Source organism: Nuphar pumila, chromosome 13 (genome assembly GCF_984573655.1).
Source record: "Nuphar pumila chromosome 13, dmNupPumi1.hap1.1, whole genome shotgun sequence".
Taxonomy (NCBI): Eukaryota; Viridiplantae; Streptophyta; class Magnoliopsida; order Nymphaeales; family Nymphaeaceae; genus Nuphar; species Nuphar pumila.
The window spans coordinates 90,416,223-90,432,351 of record NC_143261.1 but is presented as its reverse complement, the minus strand read 5'-3'; the positions used below and the strand labels follow the sequence as shown (position 1 = coordinate 90,432,351).

Sequence of the window (16,129 nt, the reverse complement as noted above, 5' to 3'; positions counted from 1 at the left end):
ATTCATATTGATCCATAAACCAAAATCACGAATCTGACACATGTGTGTTGAACACGCAAATCGCCACCTCAAGCACCCAAATCGCAACAATATAAATTCTGCAATAATTTAAGATATTATAACGATTTTTGTGAGATATTGTACAAATTGTTAATATCAATTTGTAATATATTATGTTGAATTGCCGTATATAGATTTGTAAGATATGTATTTTCTATTGTCGATTTGTGAGATGTTGTTTGATTGTTAATATCGATTTGTAATATATTATGTTCAATTGCTGTATATCCATGTGTAAGATATTATGTGTTTGCTAATATCAATTTTTATGATATTTATAGTATGATTTCTATTGTAGAATTATAACATTACAACACAGAATTATCGTTTAGCATTTTATAGCGTGAAAATGCCACTGATTTGCTTTTACGAGCTGTGTTCATATCGTGATTTACATAATGATTGATAAAAGTCAAATGATTTGCACAAACATTGACCGTGCAATTTTACCGTGATTTGTACTCATGCACAGTGCAATTTTTATTCAGATGTGACTGACAAAGACGTTATTGTGTAAATCGTTATACCGTTGCGATTTACACAATGACGTATGTCTTTTAGACAATGAGCTTTGTCTAATTGAATGACACCTACCATCGCGATTTACACAATGACGTATGAAGGCTACGTGCTATCACGATTTGCTTTTATGGGCTATGTCTATATCAACGATATTTCCTAATTGCTTTTATGGGCTATGTCTATGTCAACGAAGGGCAAACATTACAAGCCTTTGTTCAACACATACATCGCTAATTCCTTTTGCGATTTTCATTCACGTAGGGTGAGCATCATAACGATTTATGAACAATACATGTCTCTAATCACTTATTGGATTTTCATTGATGAAGGGCGAACATTACAAGCCTTTGTACACCGCATACATCGCTAATCCCTTTTGCGATTTGTAAGATATTATATGTTTCCGAGTATCAAATTGTGAGATATGGCTTTGTTTATTAATATCGATTTGTAAGCTATTATGTTGAATTTCAGTATATCGATTTGTAATATATTATGCTCAATTGTTGTATATCGATGTGTAGGATATTATGTATTTTCTAGTGTCAATTTTTATGATATTTGTAGTATGATTTCTATTGTAGAATTACAACAAAGAATTATAACATTACAACAAAGAATTATTTATTTACAATAAAGAATTATAGAATTACAATAAAGAATTATCGATTTACAATTAAGAATTATAGAACTACAACAAAGAATTATAGAATGCTAAACATTACAACGATTTGTAAGATATGAAAGTTAAATGCTACAATTATTTCGAAGCTGAAGAATCCACACGTGATTCCTGTGTTGCGTTGCTCACTTTTGAATTGAACTGAGCCTGTCATGAAACAAAACAATATCAGACACTACATTAAGTTCAACAAGAAATGCTAACATTCTCCTAAAATTGTTACATACCAAAAGACTTGTCATACTCATGACATCGTTCCACTCAAACAGGTCGGGTGGATTGCAGGTTACAACATTGTAGTGTACGTCTGTATGGTATTGCTGCATGTTGGAAATTACACAAGTTAGATATTGATAGGTTGCACGTAATACAATTTACATGAGAAACAATATACAATATTACATACCTATTCATGCAAAGAGCTTGGTTGTTTCTTAGACATTTTCTTGCCAACCAATTTCAGTGCACCCTTTGTCCTCCGACGACTGCGATCAGAAACATGTTTTCTTTTGATACCCTTCGCTAGGTGAATATTCTCATCATAATCTACAACATTTTCTCTTGACTTGTCGAAGATGATGTTTACGCTTCGTCCCAACATCTCACAAGGGTCAAGGGAAGCATGATTTTCACCTACGTTGTTCGATCCTGTTTTCTTAGATTGGTCTTCAAGAGCTGCAATGAACTTATGGTAAATTAACTGCACTTTTTCAAGTAATTTTCTTGACACGTTTCTCATACATACAAAGGCTTCTTCGCTTTTCGATGCCAAATCTGCAACATGCATAAGTGACCTACATAATTGTTGATAACGGGAGGCTATCTAGCACTTCTCATCAACACTAGATGGACTGATATTATTTGTCTCTAGTAGTTCAATCTTTGTTTGTCTCGTCCATCTTCGCATTATATATGACTCAAGTATTTCTTGTATTTTCTCTTGATTAAGTGTTTTTAATGCATGATGACATAAAATACCTTTGAATTCAAACATTTTGCACGTACATTCAACTATTATGCTGTCAACATTTTACGTAACATGTGTTTCTTGCCTTTTTGAATACTCTTCGTCATTCCATACAACATGGTATTTATGCACATTCCCATATTGCATACGTCCTTCTATGTTGCAATTCATAACCTGTATAACCTCCTTCTTAGTCCATTCAAACACAGTTAGTGTATACAGATCTGCAGGTCGCGTCAATATTTTCATGCCCAAAGTTACAGAGCGAGTATTGAAGCATTTTATATCTTGTTCAAGCTCATTTTGTCTAAGACCATCTACAAATAATTCATATTGTTTCATGAAACGAAACATTGTTAAACATGAATACAATATTTTTTTCAGTGTGGTATGCATAGATTCAGCTCTTTGTGTGATTATCATATATGCACAAAAGTATTGTCTTCCATATGTCAATGCCCACTTTTCTTTGTCTCCATATAAATGTTGTAACTACACACAGTCTTCAAGGTCGTACATCTGAATCATTTGCTCCTAATCAAACATAAATGTGACCTCGTCTATGCACTCAAGTACACACTATCTAAACTTTTTATCAAACCCTGTCTTCTGATTAAAAATGTGTCCTATGTTCTTTGCTGCATTTTGAAAGATATGCCATAAACATAGGTGATGATGTGCATATGGCCATACATAAGACACTGCAGCTGCAATTGCATGATCACCATCTGTAAGTACAACTCTAGGGTGCTTCCCATTCATTTCCTGTGTAAATACTCTGAACAACCACTCAAAGGTTTCCTTGGTCTGGTCATAAAAAAAAGCGCCGCCTAATATGCAACTCCGTGAGTGATGGTTCACTACAACAAACTGCGCAAATGGCCATTGTTCCGTATTAATCCTCACAATCGTATAAAAAATAAGCACATCATTGAAGCATTCATAATCTAGTCTTGATTTTGAATCTGCCCAAAACATATTCAGAGCATACCAATCTTCATCTAATTGCATTGCACTAAAGAAACTAGGGTCAATGTTTGATTTTTTCTGTAGGTAATCAACCAAAGAACATATTCCTTCATTCATCATGTTTTCTGACCTCTTTCTTCTCAAGTGGTTTCTTAGATCCATAGGTGTGAATGGTCCATTCTCGCGACCACCATCTACGTGCACGCAGAAATTATATGTCTTCCTTGGTGCAATGCCGACGGTATCAGCTATTTTAGCAATTGCAGCATGTACTGCAGTTACTTTACGATGTGACCTTAACATAGGAGTTATAAATGAAGCAACTAATTCATGGTTATGATCATTGATTAAAGTATGAACTACATATTTCCCATTCAGAAGTCTTTTTAACACCATTCTCGCTGGACAATCGCATCTTGAATCTGGCTTGCTCTTTATTGGATTTCCACTTAACTTCTTCCAACCTTGCTTTGAACAAACATATGTCTTTCTCACCACGACACCCTATGCATTTTTTGCCCAAGAATACCTTCTAACACTGAAGTCAATTTTTAAGGCATAACCATTGTAAAATTTGTATGCAGCTTCCTCATTATTAAACTGCATTCCCTCTATGGGAACAAAGTCAATTGTACTATCATGTAGACTTGAGGTGCCTGCACCTTTGTCAAATGCATTGAAATGATCGTCTACCTCATTATCGAATTGCAATTCGTCTGCTGGAATATTCAAGTCAAGATTGAATCCAATGCTTGCACCCTTCTTATCATGTGCATCATTAGTGCACATATTCAATTCTTCAAGTGCGTCGATAGTATGGATGTCTGTTGCTCCATGACTTTCCAATGATTAAGATATGCCATTTTCACTGCAACTAGTTGATATGCTCAACATTGTCATGTGCAAAATATCAATTTGCGTTAGCCAGCGCATACGTTTACTACGATTTATTGAAGATGCATATAACAACAACTACCAATTAGTTAAGTATAATAGCTTACAAATCGATATTAACAAACACCGTATCTAACAAATCGATACTCGAAAACACATAATATCTTACAAATTGATATACGACAATTCAACATAATATATTACAAATCGATAGTAACAAACAAAACAATATCTCACAAATCCATAATAGAAAATACATAATATCTTACAAATCGATATACAACAATTCAGCATAATATATTACAAATCGATATTAAAAAATAAAACAATATCTGACAAATCGATAATAGAAAACACATAATATCTTACAAATCAATATACGACAATTCAATATAATATATTACAAATCGATATTAACAAACAAAACAATATCTCACAAATCGTTATTAGAAAACATATAATAGCTTATAATTCGATATACGGCAATTCAGCATAATATTACAAATTGATATTAATAAACAAAACAATATTTCACAAATCGACACTAGAAAATACATAATATCTTACAAATTGATATAAGACAATTCAACATAATATATTACAAACAAAACAATATCTTATAAATCGATATACATGTTACTACAACCACAATTTATGTTACATTGCATATACTGAGTGAATGGACGATACTGGATGGGGTAGAGGCCCTTGTTTGCATCTGTAACCAAGCATTCTTGTCAACAGGTCCCAACGTCTTACAAATGTCTTCAAGTTTCCAACCATTAAAATGATAAATTTTACTTGGAATAACAAAACAACGCCTTAATGATACTCACAATGACATACGTTCTTTAACAATAGCACGATGACATGAAAATGTACTCACGACGCTTTAATGGCAATTGTTGGAATGTTTGTGCTTCATTGTTTTTTTCCATACTGCCTAACGAAAACGAAGAAGAAGAGAAGACTGTAAAAAGAGATGGCCGACAAATCTCTCTTGACGCCCACCAATGATCGAACCAGTCGTTCGATTTATAGTTATCTCCATGAGGTAAGAACGAACCAGGAAAAGTTTTGTATCTAACAAGTGGCTTTCTTTGTTTCTTCCTCTCCTCCTCTTCCTCGTTCTTTTGTCTTTGTTTTTAGCTTGTACTACAACAAAAGCGAAACGTGCAAATGTATATATTGAGGAGCGAGAGAACATTTTAGTCCAACACATATCTATTTTATGAAAAGACATTTTTGTCAAAAGCAACATTGGCATATGAGTTATCCTAGGTCCCAAGATATTTGTCCGTACACATAGGAACCCCCCAATTTGTGTTTTTTTTTTTTGGGGGGGGGGGGGGGGGGGGAGGGGGACACACAACACCCTCCCAGTATCTGATAATGCATAGCATAGGGTCCGCATGCAGTGAAGACCCATGTGCAAAAAATCTAAGGCTCCTATTGTTTAGCAAGTTCTAGAACATATCATTACACTCAAAGACAAAGGCCTCATCACTTCCCCCAATCCCCACACACACAACACACAGAGAGATGATGTTGGCTCTCCACTTAGCCGCCCCTCCCACCGTATGCCGTCTCTCCTATCCCTTCACCTCCAACCCTCTCCTCCTCCTGAGACACCGCCCCTCAGCCCCAACCCCTCTCAGAAGCCCTAACTCTATCACAACCACCACCGTCGCCATGAATTGGCTGGGGAAGCTGGGGCTGGGGAGCCCCAGGGCCTTCGACGGGGCCGCGGAGGCGGCGGCCGCCGCGGCGCTGGCTCAGGGCGCCGACGACGACATACCGGCGCCCGGCCGTCAGTTCGCTCAGTTCGGCGCCGGATGCTTCTGGGGCGTGGAGCTCACCTTCCAGAGGGTCCCCGGAGTCACCGCCACTGAGGTCGGGTACAGCCAGGGTAACCTCCACAACCCAACCTACAACGGCGTCTGCTCCGGCACGACCAACCACTCCGAGGTCGTCCGGGTTCAGTACGACCCCAAGGAGTGCAGCTACGAGGCGCTGCTCGATATCTTCTGGGCTCGCCACGACCCCACCACCCTCAATCGCCAGGTACCCTCGTTCCCCTGCCCTCTTTTTTTTTTTTTCCCCTCTTTCTGTGTGCTGTTTGTTCGTGTGTTGAATGCGAGAGTTTGGTTGTTGGAATTGTATTGTGTGTGGTTGGTTTCGTTGGGGATTGATTTAGTGCTTCTGATGCTAATGTTGAATGCGAGAAATTTGGTTGTTAGAAGTGTATTATACGTGTTTGGTCTGATTGGGGATAGGGAGTTCTTTATTTTAGTCCTGATGATGCTCCGTTTTGAATGGAATTTGGGTCATGGTGAGATATTGATTTGTTGGTATGGTGTGTTAATTTCAAGCCGTTTTTGTTTGGATTTTCTTCCTTTTTTATGTATTATTTTCGCTGGGCTACGGTTTTTTTATTTATTTGAAATTAAAGAGTTTGTAAGTTGGTGGTTATCTGATTTTATAATTTGGAAATATTTGAATGCTATCTCTAACGGTTTGATGGTTAGCAGTGTTGCTTGTTTTGGATTAATTTATTTTTCAAGAGATTTTAAAGCTGCTGGAGACAAAATTGGGTTTTGTTGTTAATTTGATTGTATTTCTAGAATTACCTGCTGTATTACGCGTTTATTAGTTTGGAGAATTAGGTAGCTATGGTGGATCGGTTTATACTCCAGTTGGGTCTCTAGAACTACGTGTATCTCATCAATTTACACTTTTGTTATCAATAGTTTCGTTTTTCTATTTCTCCTTTTGAGAATATATCGGGCATTTTTTTTTTTATATTTACACGGAGAAACCGCCCCCAAGAACAGAGACCTAGCCGCTCTGGGCCTGCCCTACTTACTGTCACTGTCCTGACAGCGTAAAACTCTGTGAGCTTAACCCTTGCCCCCAGGGATGAGCCACGCTTGGGCTTGCCCATGGGGTGGCGCCCATGAGATTTGAACCTATACCGCCTGCCTAGCAGCTTAGGCCCCATCTCACTACGCCAAACCCCTTTCCGGCATGTTAATTGATTTGTAACATTATGTTAGTAGTGGTGGCTTGGATTCTAATCAGAAGTAGTTGTTGTGATTCAAGCCGTATAATCGTGATGGTGATCAAATTTACTTAAATGCATTATGAAGCTAACTTGTTTGGTTGTCTGTGCCATGGTTGGAGGGGGGATGATGCCAAAACACACATCGTCTGTAGCTAAATTTGCTTTCTTTTCGATGACCAAGATACTTTTGCTCTTTAAGATCTAAAGTTTGTTCATTGGATTCAAGAAGGCTTTTTCATTGAAGCGAGTTTGTCAAAGAGTTAGAGGGCTCATTCATTATCGCTAATAAGATAATTAAAAGTCTGTATGCAATCTAAACAGCTTTCCACTGTCTTATGCGTGCGGTATTCCACCACGCAAATGTAGAGACATGGCATGTGGCAAATAGGTTATGCTGGTGTTTGTACATGAAATACTAAGTGACTGTTCCTGAATTTTCAGGTGATTGCACAATGTTGCCTAAAATTGGCTCTATAGTGATTAATGAAAGTGAGTCATGACTGAAGTTTTGATTTGAAATGAGTGGCATGCCAGACAAAGTTTTTGGATATTAAAGTTGCTATGAGTTAGGCTTTCTTTTTTTGTTATATGGAAAATTTTCGTGGTCATATTGTTTGAAAATTTGTAATGGGTGATTGTAGTCAAGGACCATGGCAGTTAAAGGTGTTGGGTTGACAGCATGCACATAATAGCTGTGGGGCTGTTGGTTTTATAGATCTTTCAATATGAAAATCTTGAATAAATTTCAAATAAAAATAATTGAAAAACTTGGTAAATAATTTTGAAAATCTGAAGATAGGTGTACGTATTGGTTATTTTTTAAATCAAAGAAAAGGTGTTTGAATTTTTTTGAGGAAAGAGTGACGTTGTGCATAAGTTCTTAAACTGTGCATTAGTGAAATATGAATATATGTCTATTAGTTGTTGTTTCTACTTAGATAATTGATGCTTCTTGAAGGCGTATTTGAACTTGGTAAGGCCCCACCAAGATGTAGAAAATATGTCTTGAAAAGACTAATAAAATGGCTGGTTTTGGAAATCAAAAAGTACTCCAAAACTTTTGCATGGGGTTGGGTGTTCGAGGACTGATAGAGAGTGTGTGAGGTAAGAGAAATAAATATGTATTAGTTTTCCTCTAAAATACCCATAATGAGTGCATTTGCTATTCAACAGTGGTTGGATATTCAATTAATATAAGTTAGTGTAATTTTCTATCAACCACAAGCTTTTTGATATCTCATAGTATTTATGGATACCCTAAATCATTTCTTTACTACTTTCAATTTTCTGTATTTCTTATTAAATTTCTGGATCTCCATCGACACTTTCTGTATATCTCGTACCATTCCTGGAGCAAATATAGATGTCCTTTGCCCTCTGGATATTATCGTTTATTCAATTGAATGTGTAAATAAGTTTAATCTTCTAGGTATTTTAGTTGTAGAGATGATAAATATATTTGTGGATGCTGAACAAACCTATAAATAAATCAAATCAATTTTTACTTATTCTCAATGGAAACATCAATTCGTGGTTCAATTTAGTTGTGTGTTTTTGTTACCAAACAATTTTTTTTTTCTAGTCTTATGCTATTAATTTCAATGTTCTGGCCCATATGTTTCTAACCATAACCAGTGTGTACCTTCCAACTTTATACTGTTGGGAAGTATACGAGCTAGTTCATTGTAGCTCCAGGCCATGGTCCTGACGATACTTCTGTAAGTGTTTTGAGATGTATCTATTTACTTCCATAACTAGAGCTCATAGTTTTCAATATGCACCATTTGGTTCTATGCTAGAAGTTGTATATCTTTCTTATCCGAGGATTTCATCAAATAATCTCTGGTCGTGGATAAACTAGTTGGATACCTAAATTCAACAAAACAACAAAACAACAACAACTACGCCTTCATCCCAAAACAATTGGGGTCAGCGATATGAACCAAAAAAGAAATTCATTTTGGGTCTTCCACATGAATCCTTTTCCTCCAATCATTTCTATCCAACGCCATGTCCTCGGTGAGGTTCAAAGCATTCATATCCTTTCCTATCATCTCCATCCAAGTCTTCCTAGGCCTACCCCGACCTCTTTTAACTAATATATTTTCCCATTTCTCCAACCTTCTAACTGGAGCATCATTAGGCCTTCGCCGAATATGTCCAAACCACCGTAAACGATTCTCTCGCATCTTATTTTCAATGGGTGCAACACCTACCTTCTTACGTATCTCTTCGTTCCGAATCTTATCTTTTATTGTATTTCCACACATCCATCTAAGCATCCGCATCTCAGCTACACTCATTTTTTGAATATGATGTCTCTTGGCAGCCCAACATTCCGTACCATATAGTAAAGCGGGTCTAATAGTCGTCCTATAAAACTTTCCCTTCAACCGCAATGGCATTCTACGATCGCACAGCACTCCAGTAGCACTTTTCCATTTCATCCACCCAACCTTTATCCTATGATTTACATCTCCATCAATTTCTCCATACTTTTGAATGATGGATCCCAAATATTTGAAATAATCATTCACCGGTATATCTTGCTCACCAAGCTTCACTACACTCCCATCACTACTTCGTTGCTTACTAAACCGACATTCCATATATTCAGTCTTACTCTTACTCAACTTAAAACCTCTAGCTTCCAATGTCTGTCTCCATAATTCTAACTTAGCATTAACCCCAGCTCTAGACTCATCAATCAAAACAATATCATCAGCAAACAACATACACCACGGTACATTTTCTTGAATTGATCTCGTAAGCTCATCCATCACTATTGCAAATAGGAAAGGGCTTAAAGCAGATCCTTGATGTAACCCAACCGTTATCGGGAAATAGGTTGTCACCCCTCCACAAGTGCGGACATTGGTTACTACTCCTTCATACATATCTTTAATTATACTAATGTACTTGAGAGAAACACCTTTCTTCATCATTGTCCACCAGAGAACGTCCCTAGGTACTCTATCGTATGCCTTCTCTAAATCAATAAAAACCATATGCAAATCTTTGTTCCTCTCTCTATATCTTTCAATAAGTTGTCTAAGAAGATGTATAACTTCCATAGTTGATCTTTCAGGCATAAAACCAAATTGATTCTCCGATATCATGACAACCTTCCTCAACCTAGACTCAATCACCCTCTCCCAAAGTTTCATAGTATGACTCATGAGTTTTATACCACGATAGTTTGTGCAATCTTGTATATCACCCTTATTCTTATATAAAGGCACCAAAGTACTCTTCCTCCACTCATTAGGCATCTTATTTGTTCGCCAAATCAAGTTAAAAAGATTTGTCAACCATTCTAAACCTTTCTCTCCCAAGCATTTCCAAGCCTCGATAGGTATACCATCTGGGCCAACTGCCCTTCTTGATTTCATTTTCTTCAAAGCCTCTGCAATTTCTTTCTTTTGAATCTTGCGCATGAAGTCACGATTTATCTCATGAAAAGGAATGGAGAAGTCTCCAAGATCTTGAGCATGACTATCATTAAATAGCTTATCAAAATAATCTTTCTATCTCTCCTTAATCTCCTCATCTTTGACTAAAACCCTTTGCGTTTCATCTTTGATACATCTAACCATACCCAAATCCTTCGATTTCCTATCTCTCATCTTTGCAAGCCTATAAATATCCTTCTCGCCTTCTTTGGTATCCAACTTGTCATAAACCTCCTTATATACCTTAGCCCTCGCATTTCGAACAACTTTTTTAGCTTCCTTCTTTGCTATCATATACTTCTCCAAATTCTCATTATCACGACTCTTACTTAGATTTCTATAACACTCTCTTTTAACCTTAATAGCTAATTTGACATCCTCGTTCCACCATGATGTATCCTAACCTAGTGGTACACCGCCTTTAGACTCACCCAATACCTCCTTAGCTACTTTTCTCATACCACCCGCTATCTTATTCCACATTGATTCTGAATCCTCCTCGAGACACCAATCAACTTCCTTAACTACCTGCTCTACAAACATTCCTTGTTTAGCTCCTTTCAGTGCCCACCACTTAATTCTAGGATCTATCCTATGTCTATCCCTTTTGCGGCATTGTCTAATTCTAAGATCTAAAATTAAGACTCTATGTTGTGTAGCTACACTTTCTCCTGGTATAACCTTACAATCGATGCAACAACCCCTATCTCTCTTTCTAAGTAGGAAAAAATCTATCTGACTCGTATTAACCCCACTTTTAAATGTTACTAGGTGAGACTCCCTCTTCCTAAACCAAGTGTTTGCTAAGATCATATCATAGGACAAACAAAAATCTAAAATCCTTTCTCCACTTTCATTTCTTTCTCCTATACCATAGCCTCCATGGATATTCTCAAATCCATCCCTACTAATGCCTACATGTCCATTAAGGTCACCGCCGATGAAAAGCTTTTCTCCATAAGATGTCTCTTGTACTACTCCATCTAAATCTTCCCAAAATTGATGCTTAATGGAATCATCTAAACCTACTTGAGGTGCATAAACACTAATAATATTAATAATATCCGTACCTAATACTAATTTAATAAGTAAAATTCTATCACCCTTCCTACGGACCTCAACTACATTATCTATAAACTGACGACTCATAACAATCCCTACTCCATTCCTATTCCTATTTATTCCTGTATACCAAATCTTATATCCCCAAGGTCCTATCACTTTAGCTTTCTCACCTACCCATTTGGTCTCTTGAAGACATAAAATATCAATCTTTCTCCTACACATAACATCTACTAACTCTACCAACTTACCAGTTAAAGACCCTATGTTCCAAGTGGCTAACCTAATTTTATGGTCATGCTAAATTCAAAGACAGCTAAATAGAGTACCGTTCTGTGCACCAATTGCCAAGTTCAAAAGGTGTGTGCATCTCTGTGATTGACTAGGAGGGAGGAAGTCCTTTACTGTTTGGACATTGACAAATGTCACACTAAAGATTGATAACCTTACAAGAAACTAGCTGTGCATATGACCTAAGTACGTGCCTTAATGTAAGGTGCACAATGAGAAAGATTACTGGCATTCACCTTTGACCATTTTGTTTGTTGGTTATGCCCGACTTTGATTACAAGTATGATGTGGTAACAAATTCCCAAGTATAACTCAGCAAACTGTACAGAAAAAGGTTAGCTATTCTTCACAAAGTGAGCTGACACTCCAATAGAAACCCGACTAATCTTGATCTCCTTGAGTTGGAGACAGAAGCACAATAGATGTCACACCTAATTGACCTTAGCCCGGTTCCTTTAGTCATATTCAAGTTCCAGAGAGCAATGAAACAACTTTTATCCTGCAACTGTTGTGAGATGGAACAAGATACTCCAAGTTAGAACAATAAGGGATAATAGATGGGTGATCATGTCCTATTCCCCATCAGGATAGTTCTTCTAGCACCGCGGCAACTTTTCCGCGGAGTTGTCTTCTGCTGAAAAGGTATTGGACCCCTCCCCCCAAATGGGAAACCTTTCTGCTGAAAGGGGGCGTCCAGCATTGATTTTGGGCTCCCTTTCCTCGCGAAAAGGGAACCCAACATTTGTGGTGTCACTGTGGGCCCCGTGGAAATGCATAGACCGGCGTGCATTTCCACGGCACACAAACGGTCCCTTAGTGTTATTTGTTGGATCACTCCGGCGGGTCGTCCTTCGAAAACAACCTCCACGAACCAAATGTTGCAGAACACCCTTTCGGGAAAACTCAGGAAAGAGAGAGAGAGAGAGCAACAGAGGAGATGGGAAATCGCAGAGCCAGAAATTTGTCTGTCTCGGTCTGTGCGTAACCCCAGCCCTCACCACGCACAGACTGAAAAGTGGAAGGACCCGTTACGGATTCTGAGGAGACGTGATACCCGTTACGGAATCCGAGGGGCCATAACGGGCACGAAATACGAGGAGTCGTGACCCGTTATCCATTCCCACAACCCGTTACTGAATCCAAATAACCGAAGAAACTTTGGGTAAAAAGATACTTTGTCTTGTTTGGATATGGCCCTAAAGAGCCAATTACCCGAACCGGCCCGGCACGGCACGACGGGCAAGCGCGCGCATGCGTGTGTGTGTGGGGGTCATCCCACTCCCTTGTTCTCAGGAACAAGTGTATGAGTTCACTAGTTGCTTATAAAGCCCTCAGAAAACTCAAGCAAAAGCAATATGAGACTATTCCACCTCATCAAGACCACTTTCTCTAAACAACCCATTTTCTTCTTTGAATTTTCTCTCCCTTCATTCTTACACCTAACATTATTTGCATATAGAAAATTCATTGTTGAGATTGGATTGTCTTTAGGGTAGTGATGTGGGTACACAGTACCGGTCCGGAATATACTTCTACACTCTGGAGCAGGAGAAAGCCGCTCGCGAGTCACTGGAGCAGCAGCAGAAGCTACTGAGCAGAAAGATTGTTACTGAGATCTTGTCGGCGAAGAAGTTCTACAGAGCAGAGGAGTACCATCAGCAGTACCTTGCTAAAGGTGGCCGCTTTGGTTTTAAGCAGTCTGCAGAGAAGGGCTGCAATGACCCCATCCGTTGTTATGGTTGAGTGAGAGACCTCTCATGCAAACTCTTTCTCTGTTATATGTTTATAAATCAGTTAAAAAAAATGCTGTTTAGCTATACTTGTTCCCTCCTTATTTTCTAAGATGCATTGAATGTACAGGAAATAAATCATGTAGTGCGTGGCCCTTTATTTAAGATTAGAATATGGATGCTCGTATGAGCACCTTTATGCGATATCGTTTGGCAATATTTTCAGCAGGCGAATATCCTTGATATATTTTAGAAAAAAAAAGTTTTTTTTTCTCGAGAAAAGCTTGACCAAATTTTTAAAAATAAAAAAGGTTTTTTTTTTCTGTTGATAGGTAGCTTATGGACGTGGTAGGGGTGCACACAAGCTGGGTTCGATTGGAGCCTGAGCTGTAAGAGCTCGGCTCGACCCAAAAACTGGATGCTCAGGCTCAGCTCGAGCTCGTTCCGAGCCTAATGAAGTCTTGCCCAAGTCCGGATCGTGTGCAGGGTACCGAGCTTAGCTCGGCTTGACTCGTGTGCACCAGTCAATCTTGAACCCTGGTTAAGCAGAAGCAGGTGCAAATTTGAGAGAGTGAGAGAGGCCTCGAGTTTAGTAGCTCCTATTTAGAAATTATCACCATCACCACCTCTGAGTCGTGACCTCACCCGTTAGATTAGATGCCTAGCAACTCTGCTCGATCATTTCCACGTTGGATTCATCAGCCGGCAAATGAAAAAATGGGGCAGATTGAGCAGAGAGAGAGAGAGAGAGAGAGAGAGAGAGAGAGAGAGAGAGAGAGAGAGAGGGTTAGCAGAGGCTGGGGAGGCCTCGTCGTTGATGTCTTGCGGGGTTGTCATTTTAAGGTTGATGTTAAGGTCGATGGTAGCACAGGGTTGCAGGCAATGGCTTCGGGGAAGGGGGAGAGCCAAAGAAGAAAGGGAAAGGATAAGGGGTCTGTGCTGCTGATTAATCCTAGTCCTTGAGCCCCAACCCTCCTCCAAGATTTATATGGGCTATTCAGTCTATTATGAACCATTGATCATTTAAGATCAATAGTTCGAATTTACGACACGTGGTACATGTTATGTATAACATGTATACTATATAGTTAACTTTAATGCAAGCTTAACCGAGCTTAAATGGGTTTAACGAGCCCTGATGGTTGATCAAACTTGGCTCGTTAGTGCACCCAAGCCCTGCACTTAATGTGCGGGCTTGGCTCACTTACGCTGCGGGGTGACAATGGTTCTGGTTTAAACTAGCCGAGCCCGAGTCGTGCTCAGGCTAACCTGACTCGTTGTGCAGCCCTAGATGTGGGTCTCACCCTTAAACAATGTGAAACAGACAGCACCAAATGTGTTGCAGCAAAAAACTGGACATGACATACTGCCGTGTTCAGGAACGATGTTTTACTGTTCCACTCCACCCCTTGTTATAGTTAGAACGGGACATGGGGAATGACAAGGAAAAAAAAGGACATCGCGTGGGGTAACCCCCCCTCACCGCTCCCCGGCGACATCTCTTTCTCTCTTCCTCTTCTTCGTTCCTCTCTTTTTCTTCCTTTTTATTCTTCTTCTTCTTCTCTTTCTCTCTTGATTAGGGCTTTTTGAATTAGGCTTGAATTATGTTTTTTGAACTAGGGCTTCTCGATTTTGGGATTGAATTAAAGCTTTTCTATTTATGGTTTTGAATTAGGGCTTTTCATTTTGGGGTTTGAATTAGGGCTTTTCTTTGATTTTAATTTTATAATTTAAATTAAATATATAAATAAGAAATTTTTTATTAGGTTTTTTTTCTTTGATTTTTTTATTAGGGCTTGAATTATGGTTTTTATATTTAATTTTATGGTTTATTTATGGTTTCTTTGATTTTTATGGTTTATTTTTCTTATAGTTTAGGGTTTTATGGTTTATTTATGATTTATTTTTTGTAATTTAAGGTTTTGTGGTTATTTTTTTTAATTTTATTGTTTATTTTATGGTATTTTTTTATTTTATGTTTATTTTTCTTGTGGCTTGTCCAATCGAAACAGATGATGGACAATTACAGTTATTTTTCCGCACCAACCAAAACTAAATTGGGGGCTCATGGAGCTTTGGCTTTGGCAGTTGGGTGAGCCCCTAATCCAAACTAAAATTAGAATATGTTCATGATCCATGTCATTGAAAACAATGGGACCGAAATATATCCTTGGTAAACCAGTTCATTTGGTTGCATTCTGAGCCTTTGTTGAACCAGTTCATTTATGGTTTCGTAGAGTTTCTCAACAGCTTAGGATGCATTTTAATGATTGGACCTCAATCACAGATTTAAGCTCCGAACTAGAGATTGATACATTTTTGGCCCGATATCTCTTCGTAAATATGAATCTCTGGTTAGTAAACGGTAAGTGAATGCCCTGCACGGCTACACAGCAAAGGACACTCACTGGGAAAGCCACCTTTATGATTCAAGGC

General features: G+C 38.3%; 1 protein-coding gene across 1 annotated transcript; it reads left to right on the top strand.

The window, feature by feature from the left end:
• The first annotated feature begins 5,601 nt into the window (after positions 1-5,601).
• Positions 5,602-13,831, top strand: LOC149819120 (peptide methionine sulfoxide reductase A1-like). Its single transcript, XM_089985168.1, has 2 exons — positions 5,602-6,158; positions 13,455-13,831. Exons 1-2 carry the CDS (start codon positions 5,637-5,639, stop codon positions 13,704-13,706), a joined length of 774 nt encoding a protein of 257 aa, XP_089841294.1. The 5' UTR covers positions 5,602-5,636; the 3' UTR covers positions 13,707-13,831.
• Positions 13,832-16,129: the final 2,298 nt, after the last annotated feature.